The sequence below is a fragment of the Lepus europaeus genome, chromosome 6 (assembly GCF_033115175.1).
Source record: "Lepus europaeus isolate LE1 chromosome 6, mLepTim1.pri, whole genome shotgun sequence".
Lineage (NCBI taxonomy): Eukaryota > Metazoa > Chordata > Mammalia > Lagomorpha > Leporidae > Lepus > Lepus europaeus.
In genome coordinates this window covers 63,356,242-63,371,249 of record NC_084832.1, presented here as the reverse complement: position 1 = coordinate 63,371,249, position 15,008 = coordinate 63,356,242, and the positions used below count along the sequence as shown (strand labels likewise).

General features: G+C 46.6%; 1 protein-coding gene across 7 annotated transcripts in view; it reads left to right on the top strand.

Annotated features, from left to right (window-relative positions):
- Positions 1-15,008, top strand: part of RCBTB1 (RCC1 and BTB domain containing protein 1) — a 51,632-nt gene that overhangs the window by 23,745 nt on the left and 12,879 nt on the right. For all 7 annotated transcript variants that reach the window (XM_062194227.1, XM_062194226.1, XM_062194232.1 and 4 more), the window contains exons 6-9: positions 5,155-5,313; positions 9,924-10,031; positions 10,416-10,558; positions 12,143-12,333. In XM_062194227.1, the coding sequence (XP_062050211.1) occupies positions 5,155-5,313; positions 9,924-10,031; positions 10,416-10,558; positions 12,143-12,333 (601 nt within the window). The remainder of the gene's footprint in view (positions 1-5,154; positions 5,314-9,923; positions 10,032-10,415; positions 10,559-12,142; positions 12,334-15,008) is intronic.

Genomic DNA, 15,008 nt, shown 5'->3' with positions numbered 1-15,008 from the left:
TTTTATCCTTTACTGTTGTTACTGTGGTAAAATACATGTAATACAAAGCTTACCATCTGTCAGTATGTAGCTCAGTGGTGTTGGGAACATTCAGGCTGTGCAGCTGTAACCGTCATCCATCTGCAGAGCCCTCTCCATGTTGCAGAAGTGAGACTCTGTGCTGTTAAACATCAGCTCTTCAGTGGCTCCCCTCTAGTTCCTGCCAATCCCCATTCGCTTTCTATTTCTTGTAGAGTCTGACTCCTTCAGATACCATGTGTGAGTGGAATCATACAGTGTTTGCCCTTTGAGTGGCTGATTTCACTTAGCATGACGTTCTCAAGGTTCATCCATGCTATAGTGTGTGACAGGATCTCCTTCCTTTCTAAGGCTGAATAGTATCCCTTTGCATGTATAGGCCCCATTTTGTTTGTTCATGGACACTTGGGTTGCTCTTCTCAGCTAGTGTGAAAGCTTCCTCCTTTAAAAACATAAGATAATGACCATAATATTTGTCATTGATACAGTGTGAACATAGTAGCACTGTGTGAGTAGCTAAACATTCTGGGAATACATTCTTCACCCAAATTACGTAATCCGGACTGCAGATTGGATGACAATAGAATTCAGTTTTTAAAATTTATTTATTTGAAAGGCAGAGTTAGAGAGAGTATGCGTACACGCTTCCATCTGCTGACTGATTCTCCAAATGGCCTCCACGACTGGAGCTGGGCTGATCTGAAGCGGGGAGTCAGGAGCTTCTTCCAGGTCTCCCATGTGGGTGCTGGGGCCATGCATCTTCTGTTTTCCCATGCATATTAGCAGGGAGCTGGATTGGAAGTGGGGCAGCTGGAACTCAAACCAGCACCCATATGGGATGCCTGTACTGCAGATGGCGGCTTAACCCATTATGCCACAATGCTGGCCCCAGAATTCAATCTTAAGGAAGTTTCATTCCTTGTTAAGACTACAAATCAGATGTGTTTGACAGTTTTCTGTCCTCCTTTTTTTTTAATGACCCCATTCCTTAATTCTACTTTGTTTTTCAGTATGTGTAATGATAGAGAAAATAATTTTACTAACATCCCAGTAGGCACCATGCTGCTTGTTCAGCCCCTGAGTTCTGTGCTTATAAAGGTTATTCATCCCCTGTCAGTTTAATCTTCTAACCTCTTACATCAAATTGTTCCTCTCTACCTCCATTGCCTTTGATCAGGTCTTGTCATCCGTATGTACTATTGCTATAATCTTATATTTCATACCTTTATAATCTACTGTTCAATCTTATTTCTCTATCCCCATGGTTTCTTTTTTTTTATTTTTTTTTAAATTTTTTTATTTTTTTGACAGGCAGAGTGGATAGTGAGAGAGAGCGAGAGAGACAGAGAGAAAGGTCTTCCTTTTTGCCGTTGGTTCACCCTCCAATGGCCGCTGCGGCCAGCGCATTGTGCTGATCCGAAGCCAAGAGCCAGGTGCTTCTCCTGGTCTCCCTTGCGGGTGCAGGGCCCAAGGACTTGGGCCGTCCTCCACTGCCTTCCCGGGCCATAGCAGAGAGCTGGCCTGGAAGAGGGGCAACCGGGATAGAATCCGGCGCCCCAACCGGGACTAGAACCCGGTGTGCCGGCGCCACAAGGCGGAGGATTAGCCTGTTAAGCCATGGCGCCGGCCTATCCCCAGGGTTTCTAAAACACAAATTATATATATATTTCCCTGCTTAAAGTTATTCAGTGGTGGTACAGTCACTTGGCTAAGTAGGCCAAGTTATAGATGAAGAAGCCAAAAGTTCAGAAGTATCAAGGTTTCCTGGCTGGGATGAACTGGAGCCAGGCATAGCACACAGGCCTTATGCCCTGGATCTGCTATCTACTGGTATGTTTCCGGGCTAGTGGAACTATGGTCCCCATTTGTTTTTATTTCAAATTTTTTATTTAAGAGAGTGAAAGATGGGGCTTTCATCTGCTGATTCACCCTCCAAATACCCACAACCCCAGACATGCTGAAGCAGGAGCCAGAAACTCAACCCAGGAATCCTACATGGGTGACAGCAAAGCAGTTACTTGAGCCATCATCACTGCTTTCCCAGGTCTGCATTAGCAGGGAACTGGAGTCAGGATCTAAAGCTGGGGATCCAATGCAGAACTTGGATATGGGATGCAGGCATCTTAACCTGCATCTTGGGGCCAGTGTTGCACATAAAGCTGCCGCCTGCAGTGCCGGCATCCCATATGGGTGCCAGTTCAAGTCCTGGCTGCTCCACTTCCAATCCAGCTCTTTGCTATGGCCTGGGAAAGCAGTAGAAGATGGCCCAAGTCCTTGGGCTCCTGTACCTGCATTGGGAGACCCAGAAGAAGCTCCTGGTTTCGGATCAGTGCAGCTGTAGCCATTGTGGCCATCTGGGGAGTGAACCAGCTGATGGAAAACCTCTTTTTCACTCTCTCTGCCTCTGCCTCTCTGTAATTCTGCCTTTCAAATAAATAAATAAATAAATCTTAAAGAAAAAAAATCTTACCTTGTAGGCTTTGTGCCTACCCTTTACAGTCCTCCCATCTACCTTTTTTTGAGGGGCAAGTGCTGTGGTGTAGTAGGCTAAACCTCTGCCAGCAGCGTGGACGTCCTATTCGCTGGTTCAAGTCCCAGCTGCTCCACTTCCGATACAGCTGTCTGCTGAGGTACCTGGGAAAGCGGTGGAAGATGGCTCAAGTGCTTGGGCCCTTGCACCCACATGGAAGACCTGGAAGAAACTCCTGGTTCCTGGCTTTGGACCAGCTCAGATCCAGCCATTGTGGCCATTTGGGGAGTGAACCAGAAGGTGAAAGACCTTTCTGTCTCTTCCTCCCTTTGTAACTCTGCCTCTCAAATAAATAAATAAAATCTTTAAAAAAAATTTTTTTTTTTGAAAGAGTTAGAGATCTTGATCTTCCATCTGCTGGTTCACTCCCCAAATGGCTGCAATGGTCACGGCTGGGCCAAGCCGAAGCTGGGAGCCTGGACCTCCATCCAGGTGTCCCACAAGGATTCAAGGGCCCAATGGCTTGTGTCGTCTTCTGCTTTCCCAAGCATATTATTAGGGAGCTGGATTAGAAGTGGAGCAGCTGGAACTTGAACTGGTGCCCATGTGAGATGCTGGCACTGCAGGCAGCAGCTTAACCTGCTGTGTTACAACACTGGCCCCCAGCCCCCCACTTTTAAATAAAAGCAGCATTGTAAAGGAACTTGGGATGTTTGAGAAGAAATGCTAGACGAGTTACTGCTGAAATTAGAATGTGTTAATATGTACAGGTTGGATTCTTAATTTTCGCCTTAAACTGTACTAATTTCAGTAGTTGATATTCCTCTGAATATACTAAGTGTTGAAGGTTATTTCTTTTGTAACTGTGAAATGAACTTTTCTTTTAGATTTCATAAAGGTTCGCATGGTACATTTTGTTTTAAGACGTCAGTAGTGGATTTTGTTGTTGCCGTGGTGGCGTTGGAGATGTGACACTAGAACATGCTGAGAGAAGAAAGGAGGAAATGTGGAAACCACAGTCGGGATGTGTGAAGAGCAGGCAGTGGCGGGTGGGTCTTAGACATTCTCCCAGGTTAGAGACGTCAGAGATGGTTTCTTCCTCTACTGCCAGCACTCCTCCTTGATTCTTCTCCGACTACGCTCCTGCTCAAGAGGATTGGTTGATTAACTTGGAGTGGTTGGTTTTTCCATTAGTTTTCAACTAGCTTTGTGGTCTGTGTGTCTCTCCATGAGAAGTCTGGCCTGAGATTATGGCAGATAGTGGTCTGAAAGCAAGCATGGGATGCATGTGAGGCGACTGCTTGATGCTGAAGGCAGCAAGTAAGGACTTCGAGCAGGCGTCACCAAGAAAAGCCTGACAACGTGGTGTCATTTCTGTGGGGACGTACATCTCCCCAGCACTTGGGGACTTCTCTGTGTTGTGATGGGGGACTTCAGGTGATAATTAAGATCCTGATAGCCTCGAGTTCCCTGGGAAAGGTTCTGCAGTGGCCAGAATGGTTGAAGAGTAAGACAGGGACTAGCATAAGATGGTTTAGAGGGGCCTGTATGAAAAGCAATGGATATTTGTGCCCCAAGAGGAGAGCACTTTATTCTTTTTTTTTTTTTTTTAATTTATTTATTTTTTTTACAGGCAGAGTGGACAGTGAGAGAGAAAGAGAGAGAAAGGTCTTCCTTTACCGTTGGTTCACCCTCCCATGGCCGCTGTGGCCGACGCACTGCGCTGATGCTGATCCGAAGGCAGGAGCCAGGTGCTTCTCCTGGTCTCCCATGGGGTGCAGGGCCCAAGCACCTGGGCCATCCTCCACTGCCTTCCCGGGCCATAGCAGAGAGCTGGCCTGGAAGAGGGGCAACCAGGACAGAATCCGGTGCCCCGACCGGGACTAGAACCCAGTGTGCCGGCGCTGCTAGGTGGAGGATTAGCCTGTTGAGCCACGGCGCCGGCCAGCACTTTATTCTACATCACTAATACTTACCTGATACATACCTCATTTCCCGTTGTTGCCAAATTAAAAGCGGCCCATGAGAGTACTTCAGAAAGTGCATGGGAAAATGGTATCAAAAGTCATTTGTTGTGATATAAAACATTTTTGAAATCCATGTGTAGTTTTTTCATAGTAAGCATTTCAGATGAACTTCGTGAAGACAGCTCTTAGAGTTGTCATGTTTTCAGAGATGGTGCAGCGTAGTGGTGAAGGCTATGGCCAGATGTGTGGATTTAATTTCCCTATGTGCTACTTGCTAACTGTGGAGCACCTGGCGAGTTGCTTGACTCTCTGCTTTTCAGTTTCTGTATATAAAATGGGGAGGGTAATATTATCTCAGGATCACTTTATAGGATTACTGTGAAATCCAGCAGGTTAATGAATATAAAGCATTTAAAACTATTTACCTTTGAACCGATGATTTCAACTTAAATGGGTTGATTATCACCTATGCATGTCTTTGTGCATGAACATTATACAAAAATACTAGTACTTTAGAAGGGGCCCTTGTCATTGTTGCATCCTGTGGTAACCTTTCCTGAGTGCTCACACAGTTCATTTGCTAATGGGTCACACTTAGAACAATTGTACACACCCCTTCAGGGCGTCTGTTTTTTTGGTTGGTTGTGTTAGAGGTAGAGTTCTCAGCTAATGGTTTGTCTTCTCCCTTCTCTCTTGTAGGTATATGCCTGGGGCTACAACAACTGCGGCCAGGTGGGTTCAGGATCCACAGCGAATCAGCCAACTCCTCGGAAAGTCACCAACTGTTTACATATTAAGCGGGTGGTTGGCATCGCCTGTGGTCAGACCTCCTCCATGGCTGTTCTGGACAATGGAGAGGTAAGTGTGCTCTCCCCGCCTTGCCCCTCCCCACCTGCCTTCCCTGGCCAGGAGATGTCAGTTTCTCCATGGGACTGTATGTCACTTCCTGGAAGGAGATTGAGGAGCAGATCCTCAAGATGACTTTTTTTTTTTTTTTTAATTTATTTATTTGATAGAGTTACAGAGAGAGGAGAGACAGAGATCTTTACCTGCTGGTTCACTTCCCAGATGGTCATAAACCTCCAGCACTGGACTAGGCCAAAGCCAGGAGCCAAGACCTTCTTCCCATAAGGATAGTGGGGGCTCAAACACCTGGGCCATGTTCCACTGCTTTTCCCAGGCCATTAGTAGGGAGCCAGACCGAAAGTGGAGCAGCCGGGACATGACCCAGTGGTCATGTGGGATGGCGGCCCCACAGGTGGTGGTTTTACCCACTATGTCACAGCACTGGCCCCAGGATGACTTTTTACACTCCAAGATCTCTCTGCAAGTGAAGTTTTCTGATGTGACTAAGTTTGCTTTATGTATTTATTTACGCGATCAAAATAATTTAATGCTTATAGGTATGTATATTTTTTAAAGCAATTTTTGTGTCTAGACGGAGGGCTCTTTTGTTGTTTTGCACTCAGGATTTTAAAGATTTATTTATTTATTTGAAAAGCAGAGTTATCGAGAGGCAGAGAGACAGAGAAAAGTCTTCCAACCTCTGGTCCACTCCCCAAATGGCTGCAAAGGCCAGGGCTGTGCCAGGCTTCAGCCTGGACACAGGAGCTTCATCCTGGTTTCCCATGTGTGTGCGAGGGCCCAAGTACTTGGGTCATCATCTGCTGCTTTGCCAGGTGTGTTAGCAGGGAGCTGGATTGGAAGTGGAGCAGCTGAGACATGAACCAGTGCCCATGTGGGATGCCAGCATAGCAGGCAGTGGTTTAACATGCTATGCCACAATGTTGGCCAGATATTTTGGATTTAATCTGATGAATTAAAGAACTTGACATTACTTTCTCTTCCTAGGAAAAATTAAACTGTGCATTCTTCAAGTTAACTGATGAAGTGTTTGTAGAACTACTTGTTTCTTTGTTTAAAGATTTATTTATTTGAAAGGCAGAGTTAGGAAGAGATGGAGAGGTCTTCCATTCTGGAGTCCACTCCCCAAATGGGTAAACTCCTGGGCTGGGCCAGGCTGAAGCCAGGAGCCTGGATCTCCTTGTATCTCCCACGTTAATGGCAGGGGCCCAATACCTTGGCCATCATCTGGTGCTTGCCAGGCACAGTAGCAAGGAGCTGGATTGGAAGTGAAGTGGCCCAGGAATCAAACCAGCGTTCCCATGAGGGATGCCTGCACCATGGGCCTTCCTGTGTATTGAATACTTGTTCATATAAAGAAGAGTAACTTGCAAAAGAATTTTTCTTGTGTCTTGATTGTTACATTAGAACCAATAAAACACCGTTTGGGTTACCTTCTACTATGGTGGTCACCTGTAAGCTGATGTTTATTTGTCGGAAGGTATTCCCAGTTGCAGTTTCTACTTAAATGGAAGTTATACAGAGTTACTTCTTTGGACTTGGACACTATGGCATCCTGCAGTGGGATACCAGGGTTCTGCAGAGTCTGCTGAGTGCTCGGCTCTGGTACCTTATTTTTTAATGAGTCTTAGTACCCTGGGTTACTCCAGAGTTCCTAGGATTAGCTATCTAATTTTCTCTTTTCAATTCTTTATTTTTTAAAATTTATTTTGTAAAGAGAGGAGTAGAGAGATATTTCATCTATTCTGTCACTCCCGGATGGCTGCAATGGCCAGCACTAGGCCAGGTTGAAGCCACGAGCTTCATCCAGGTCTCTCATGTGGGTGGCAGGGGCCCAAGGACTTGGGTCATCTTCTGCTGCTGCTTTTCCCAGGCCATTAGCAGGGATCTGGATCGAAGGTGGAGCAGCCGGGCCACAAACTGGTGCCCATATGGGATGTTGGCATTGCTAGCAGAAGCTTAGCCAGTTCTGCCACAGTGCCAGCCCCTTCCTCCTCTTTTTTTAAAGATTTATTTATTTATTATTTGAAAGTCAGAGTTACACAGAGAGAAAAGAGGCAGAGAGAGAGAGAGAGAGAGAGAGAGAGAGATCTTCCATCCACTGGTTCACTCCCCAGTTGGCTGCAACGGCCAGAGCTACACCAATCTGAAGCCAGGAACCAGGAGCTTCCTCCAGGTCTCCCACATGGGTGCAGGGGCCCAAGGACTTGGGCCATCTTCTACTGCTTTCCCAGGCCATAGCAGAGAGCCGAATCAGAAGTGGAGCAGCCAGGTCTCGAACCAGTGCCCATATAGGATGCCTGCGCTTCAGGCCAGGGCATTAACCCATTGTGCCACAGCGTCAGCCCCCCTCCTTTATTATTACTTTTTTTTCTATTTTTAATTTTATTTATATATATATTTATTTATTTTTGACAGGCAGAGTGGACAGTGAGAGAGAGAGACAGAGAGAAAGGTCTTCCTTTTGCCGTTGGTTCACCCTCCAATGGCCGCTGCGGCCGGCACACCGCGCTGATCCGAAGCCAGGAGCCAGGTGCTTCTCCTGGTCTCCCATGCGGGTGCAGGGCCCAAGGACTTGGGCCATCCTCCACTGCCTTCCCGGGCCATAGCAGAGAGCTGGCCTGGAAGAGGGGCAACCGGGACAGAATCCGGCTCCCCAACCAGGACCAGAACCCGGTGTGCCAGCGCCACTAGGCAGAGGATTAGCCTGTTGAGCCATGGCGCCGGCCCCCCTCCTTTATTTTTAAAAACAAGTTTAGTTTTTAAAATTATGTGGTTATTTTAAGAAAACAAATTAAAGTAAAAACTGAATCCCTTTTCCCCAATTCTTGTTAATAGTTCGATGCAGAACATTTTAGACTTTTCTCTGTAAACAGTTACATAGGGTTGAGTGTAATTCACTTTTTAGAAAACATGGGGTGGTTATACCTTCTGCTTTTCTCTGCTGTTGGGCAGTTGGCTTCCCTTTCCCCCATTTAACAGCCCACGTCTTACCTGCTTCTCTTCTCAGACCGTTTGAACAATGTTTCATCATAAAGGCTGTTTAATTTGATTTCTGTTGACCCATATTGAGGGCTCCACTGATGGACATTTCAATTTTTTCTATTTTTTTTCCTTTTGTAAATAACATTATGCTGATTTTCTGTGTTACTCTCTGTATTTTTGTACCTAATGCAAGTGTTTCTTTTTTTCTAAATATTTATTTATTTATTTGAAAATAGTTACACAGAGAGAGAAGAGGCAGAGACAGAGAGAGAGAGAGAGAGAGGTCTTCCATCCACTGTTATCACTCCCTAATTGGCTGCAATGGCCAGAGCTGTGCGTATCAGGAGCCAGGAGCTTCCTCTGGGTCTCCCACGTGGGTGCAGGGGCTCAGGGGCTTGGGCCATCTTCTACTGCTTTCCCAGGCCACAGCAGAGAGCTGGATTGGAAGTGGAGCAGCTGGGACTTGAACTGGCACCCATATGGGATGCAGGCGCTGCAGGCAGAGGCTTTACCAGCTCTGTCATAGTGCGGTCCTGCTCTGCCTTTCCAATAAATCATAAAAAAAAGTTGGTAGCTCTTGCCAAATTTTTCTCCAGAAAGTTCTTGCCTGTTACACTTCCAGCCTTGGATGAAAGATCTCAGATTTCTAATCTGAACTAGACTTTGTTTTGTCTGTTCCTGGTGAATACTTTTTCTGTTTCCCGCACTGGCTGTTTTAAACCTTTAGTACCTCTCAAACCTACACCAACTTGGTTACTTTCAGCAGGCGATTGTTCCTCTCAGGGCATCTAAGGGAACACCTCATTCTCTGAGGCCTCCTGTCTGACCCCTTCCCCAACATCCCTTTTCTTAGCCTCCCTGTCATGCCTTAGCTTCGGGTCTCTTCAGAGCTCATCTGTTTGCTGATGGGAGAGATGATGTTCGCTATTAATGGCTTTCCTGCCTCTAGTCTCTAGATATGTTCCTGTCATTCTTCAGGTTTCAGCCAGCTCGATCTTTCAGAAACTGTAAATTTAATTACATTCGTCAGTTTTGAAGTGTTTCAGTGGAAAATTCATAGATGCAGTCTACCTTTCCTGTATGTTTTGTCACTTTATCCCCTAGCCTTTGCCTTTCCTTCCCTGCTGTGCCCCAGTTGTGTTTGCCAGGCCCACCTCCTTGTTCTCTGAATCTGTCTGTAACACATCCAACCCTGCACAGATCTCCACTCGCTGAAACGTCTTCTCTAAGCTGTCTTCCTAGAGCTCAGTCCTTCCTTCTTACTGTTTCTGTGGCACCTTGATTACATTTCTATTGCAGCACTTGCCATGTGTCTGAAATGTGCAAGCGTCTCCCTCTCTCCTATTAAATTGTGAGCAAGGACTGTTTGTACTGTTCACAGTGTCAGGGCATGTACAGTCAGTGCTTCTTCAAGAATGAAACTGTGAATGACTTGCCTAAGGCTATCTTACTGCTAAGTTGTGGAGTGGGAAGTGAAGCCAAATTGTGTCCTCCTCACTGAAAATCTCTTCCACTTGGAGATCGTCTGTAGGATCACATCAAGTAGAACATGAGTGTTGAAACTGACTTTAGTAGGGACTGGGTTTTAAACGCTTGTCTCCCTTTCCCTTCTTTCTAAGGTGTATGCCTGGGGTTACAATGGCAATGGTCAGCTGGGCTTGGGAAACAATGGCAATCAGCTGACGCCTGTGAGAGTGGCAGCCCTGCACAGCGTGTGTGTGAACCAGGTACGTGTGGTGACCCCTGGGCCAGCTGGTCCTTGTCTGTCTTCCTGAGCTGACTTGGAGAAAGACTGGAGGCACAGCCAGCAGTTCTGTGCCGTCAGCATCCACATTTGATAGAATGTCTTCCCCAGATTCCCAAGGGGAGACAGAAGGCCGTGGTGATGGCATATCAGTCTTGACAAGTTAAATGAAATGAAAATGAAACTAATGAGAACATCTAGGCATCCAAGGTGTGGGCTTTCCTGATGCTGTTTTCATGTTCCCGCACATGTCAGTCCATACCTGACAGTGATTTGGCATTGTGCAGAAGCTGGCTGTATCTGTAGAAATGTCTTTCCTGCCTTTCCTGTCTTCCTGCTAATGGTAACCGTTTATGTTTACTTGCAGATTGTCTGCGGCTATGCACATACTCTAGCACTAACAGATGAGGGCTTGCTGTATGCCTGGGGAGCTAACACGTATGGGCAGCTGGGAACTGGCAATAAAAATAACCTGCTAAGCCCTGCACACGTCATGGTGGAGAAAGAAAGGTAACTTGGCTGTGCTGTGTCTCGGGACTGTGTGTGGCAAAGCTCTGGGGTATGGCTTTGTGACTCATGTGTTTATTGACATTCTCAACCCAAGAGTTTGAGTACCAGCCATAAGGAACATGAAGTTGATTTTCTGAAATGTCGTCCTGTGATTGGTCGGCACTGCCACATCTGGGTGCAATTCCTAGAGGCTTGCTGTTGCCCCTCTGGTAGGAGTCAAGCAGGGTCTCTTACCGTGCTGAAATGCATAGCATAGTGCATACTTTCCTTGGAACCAGATGAATAACTGTTAAATAAAATTTGCTCTGAAGAAGGCATTTTCTGTGTAGCTGTTGGTTTGACGTGAGTTACTGGAATATATGCTTAATATGCCAGATGGTAAGGTTTTACCAAGTCCTGGAGTGTTGACTTCTGATCCCAGGACCCTGGCTAAGAAGCAGAATGAGATAAGTATTGAGTCCAACCCACTTCCCTTTGGATTGGAATGTCAGGCTCTGTGACCCTAGGCTAGGCCTCTGAGTGCTAGTAGAGGTGAGAGAAAAAGTTGTTTTTATTTATTTGAAAGGCAGAGTTACAGAGAGAGAATGAATCTACCATTTGCTGGTTCACTCCCCAAGTGGCCACAATGGCCAGGGCTGGGTCTATCTGGAGCCAGGAGCCAGGACCTACTTTGGGGTCTCCCACGTGAGTGCAGGGGCCCAAGCACTTGGGCCATCTTTTGCTGCTTTCCCAGACACATTGGCAGGGAACTGAATCAGAAGTGGAGCAGCTGGGACTCGAACCAGTGCTCATGTGGGATTCTGGCACTGCAGACGCCGGCTTTACCCACTACGACACAGTGCTGGCCCCAAAAAGTTGTAATTACACGGAAATGGAATATTGCAGGCAGTACAAGTGTTTCTTACTACAGTTTAAACTCCCATAACAGAACATTTTTTTTTTTTTTTTTTTGACAGGCAGAGTGGACAGTGAGAGAGAGACAGAGAGAAAGGTCTTCCTTTTGCCGTTGGTTCACCCTCCAATGGCTGCCGCGGTAGCGCGCTGCAGCCAGCGCACTGCGCTGATCCGATGGCAGGAGCAAGGTGCTTCTCCTGGTCTCCCATGGGGTGCAGGGCCCAAGCACTTGGGCCATCCTCCACTGCACTCCCTGGCCACAGCAGAGAGCTGGCCTGGAAGAGGGGCAACCGGGACAGGATCGGTGCCCCAGCCAGGACTAGAACCCGGTGTGCCGGCGCTGCAAGGCAGAGGATTAGCCTAGTGAGCCGTGGCACCGGCCCAGAACATTTTGTGTTTCTACTTTGCTCCTTTCCTTTGGTTCCCAGTCTGTTTTCCCAAGTCTTCCTCAGTAACACTTAGGGTGGAGGAAGTAGGGCAGTCAGGGTGGGAGAGGCCTGCACATTTGCCCTGATCTTGTGGTTTTCTCATTATGACTTGGCAGCTTGTGGCCCTGGATCCTGGGCTGTTTCTTTGAGGTGTTCCAAGCATTAACTGTTTTTATTACTTTGCATGGTGTCCTGTGGGCTTCTATGACTTAAAGCAAACAAGCAAACAAAAATTGACCTGTGTTTTTCTTCCAATTTTCAGGGTAGTGGAGATCGCAGCCTGCCACTCCGCCCACACGTCGGCCGCCAAGACACAGGGCGGGCATGTGTACATGTGGGGCCAGTGCCGGGGCCAGTCAGTGATCCTCCCCCACCTCACACACTTCTCCTGCACTGATGACGTGTTTGCCTGCTTTGCCACGCCCGCCGTCTCCTGGCGCCTTCTCTCCGTGGGTAAGAAAACTCCAGGCTGCCTCTGCCCCGGGAGATTGCTGCTGTCTGACTGACCAGCTCTCCTGCACATTTGCTGGTTGTGGGCTCTTCTGCGTTCTAGAACACTTTATTCTCCCCTGGCTTTAATAATTCAGCCCAGATTAGGTATGCATACCCAGTTATATGCATAGGTAATGAGATATTCCCTCAGATTCGTTATTCTGTCCGTGAATGCTTTCATTTTCATGGAGATCATACAATGCAAAATTAACTACTTAAAGTATTCAATTCAGTGACATTTATTGGATTTACTATGTTGTGCAACTGTTTATGTCAAGTTCATCTTCCCCAAAGAAAACCCCATACTCACTAAGCAGTTCTGCTTTTTGATGCTGTGCCTGTGCATTTCCTGGCCTGGATAGTTCATATAAGTGGAATCGTCCAAGAGGTGACATTTTGCATCTGGCTGCTTTTACTGAATGTTTTGGAGGCTCATCCATGATGTAGCTTTAATCGGTACTTTATTTCCCATTGTAACTGACTGATGCTCTGATATGCCTATAGAGTACCCTTTGTTCGTTTATCTATTGATAGATACGTGGGTTGCTTTTACTTTTGACTATTACGGATGATGCTGTTAGGATCATTTGTGCATAAGTATTTGAATCATCTATTCTTGAGCTTTTGTTACATTATGTTTATTATATAATTCAATATAACACTAATAAAAAATCAACTTAAAATCCCATGTTATGCAGTTTTTTTAAAGGTGGTGGGTTAACCCTACCATCTTTCTTTACTGAGCAGTTTCAGATTTATTTCAGAAAACAGGCATTATAAAGTGGAATCTGGGATGACCTTTGCTTACATAATCAATACCTTGCGTGAATATTGTCTTCAGAGTCCATTAATGATTGAAAATGTGAAGATGTCCCAGAGATGAGTGGCCATAAACAGGATGACCTTAATCTTTTATTTCTTGTTCATTGCTGCCTTTTTGCAGTGTATTTCTTCTAAGTTGTTTTGTGAGCAGAGGGAGCAGGTGGGTCATGACGTAGTTCTTGATAGAGTGTTTGGCTTGCTCAGCGACTGATAGGAGGGCTGGCTGCCTTACACCTGTGGTGGGCGCAGCAGCAGCAGATACGGTAATGGGCACAACAGTATGTTTAGGAAGAATTAGGTGAACATTTCCTTTATTTATTTATTTTTTTTGACAGGCAGAGTGGATAGTGAGAGAGAGACAGAGAGAAAGGTCTTCCTTTTGCCGTTGGTTCACCCTCCAATGGCCGCCGTGGCTGGCGCGCTGCGGCCAGCGCACCGTGCTGATCGGAAGGCAGGAGCCAGGTGCTTCTCCTAGTCCCCCATGGGGTGCAGGGCCCAAGCACTTGGGCCATCCTCCACTGCACTCCCGGGCCATAGCAGAGAGCTGGCCTGGAAGAGGGGCAACCAGGACAGAATCTGGTGCCCCGACCGGGACTAGAACCCGGTGTGTCGGCGCCGCAAGGCGGAGGATTAGCCTGTTGAGCCACGGTGCCGCCTGAACATTTCCTTTAAATTCAGCTTGCTGGGTTCTTCAGCTGTGATACAATTGTTTTTTCTTTTCTCTCTCTCTTTTTTTTTTTTTTTTCAGTGCGTAGTCCTAATTAGGAAGAGTTTAGTTCATTGAACAGGACTGTTTGTCCATAATGACACCCAATACAGCTTGCACAGCCGAAGCACATCTGTTCACGTCTTCAGATTTCTACACACTAACTGGCTTGTTTTTAAAAGGCTTCCCCAGCTTCTTGTATCTTGCAGTGGCACAGACATCCCCGCTAGAACAGTGTCCAAGTTCGGAAAACCGTTGTCCACTGACAGTAACTCCTAGATAAGGTCTGTCCCTTCTGCTCCCTGAAAGTCAAAAGTGTTTTCTTCCTCTATTTATGACCTCAGCTGAGTGTTAGAAAGTCAGATGGTGAGTTCTCACCTCTGAGGACTGTTTACCCTGTGGAAGGAGGTGTTGTACTTGTCACCAGAACAAAGGGGTTATATGGGGTCGTTTCAGCCCCATAGCTTGAGAGGGGAGTTGACGCGACCTCTGGGTGCATTGCCCATTTTTAATCACGCTCACTGTTTCACTCACCAGTGGTCCAGACTACAGGGTCAGGGGAAACCTAACTTCTGAGAAATGATCCACCTTCCTCCGTAGCCAGGAGAGAGCTCTATATGTGTTAAGGTCTTGGGGGTTTAGGCAAATGATATTTCCTTGGGAGATCCTGCTAATAAGGTGAATGGATAAGATAAGCTCACTTGCAAAGTGTCAGCCTGGAAATTAGCTGCTGAGAGCCACACAGATTCTTCCCAGGCTGGGACAGTGGGGCTCTGTAATGAAGTCCCCATTCTCGGCTGTGGGCAGGGAGGGTTGTCTCCTACACCCGGAGTAGCTTTGTCCAGGGTTCAGTGAGGATATCTGGGATTGTTTTATTTCCCGGTTAGCCACCACTTGTCCCCATCTTTCATCCATACAAAGTGTTGGGTGAATTTGTGCAAGTGTCTCGACTCCACAGTAACACAGTTCTCCTTGCCTGTAAAGGCACCAGCAGTTCTTATCCAGGGACATGATCACATGGTCCCTTTGCATAGGTGTTGTCGCTAAGTAAATTTGTTCTACTTTTAGATAGTGTACAGGGTTATTGTTTATACTTTGATGTTTAGGA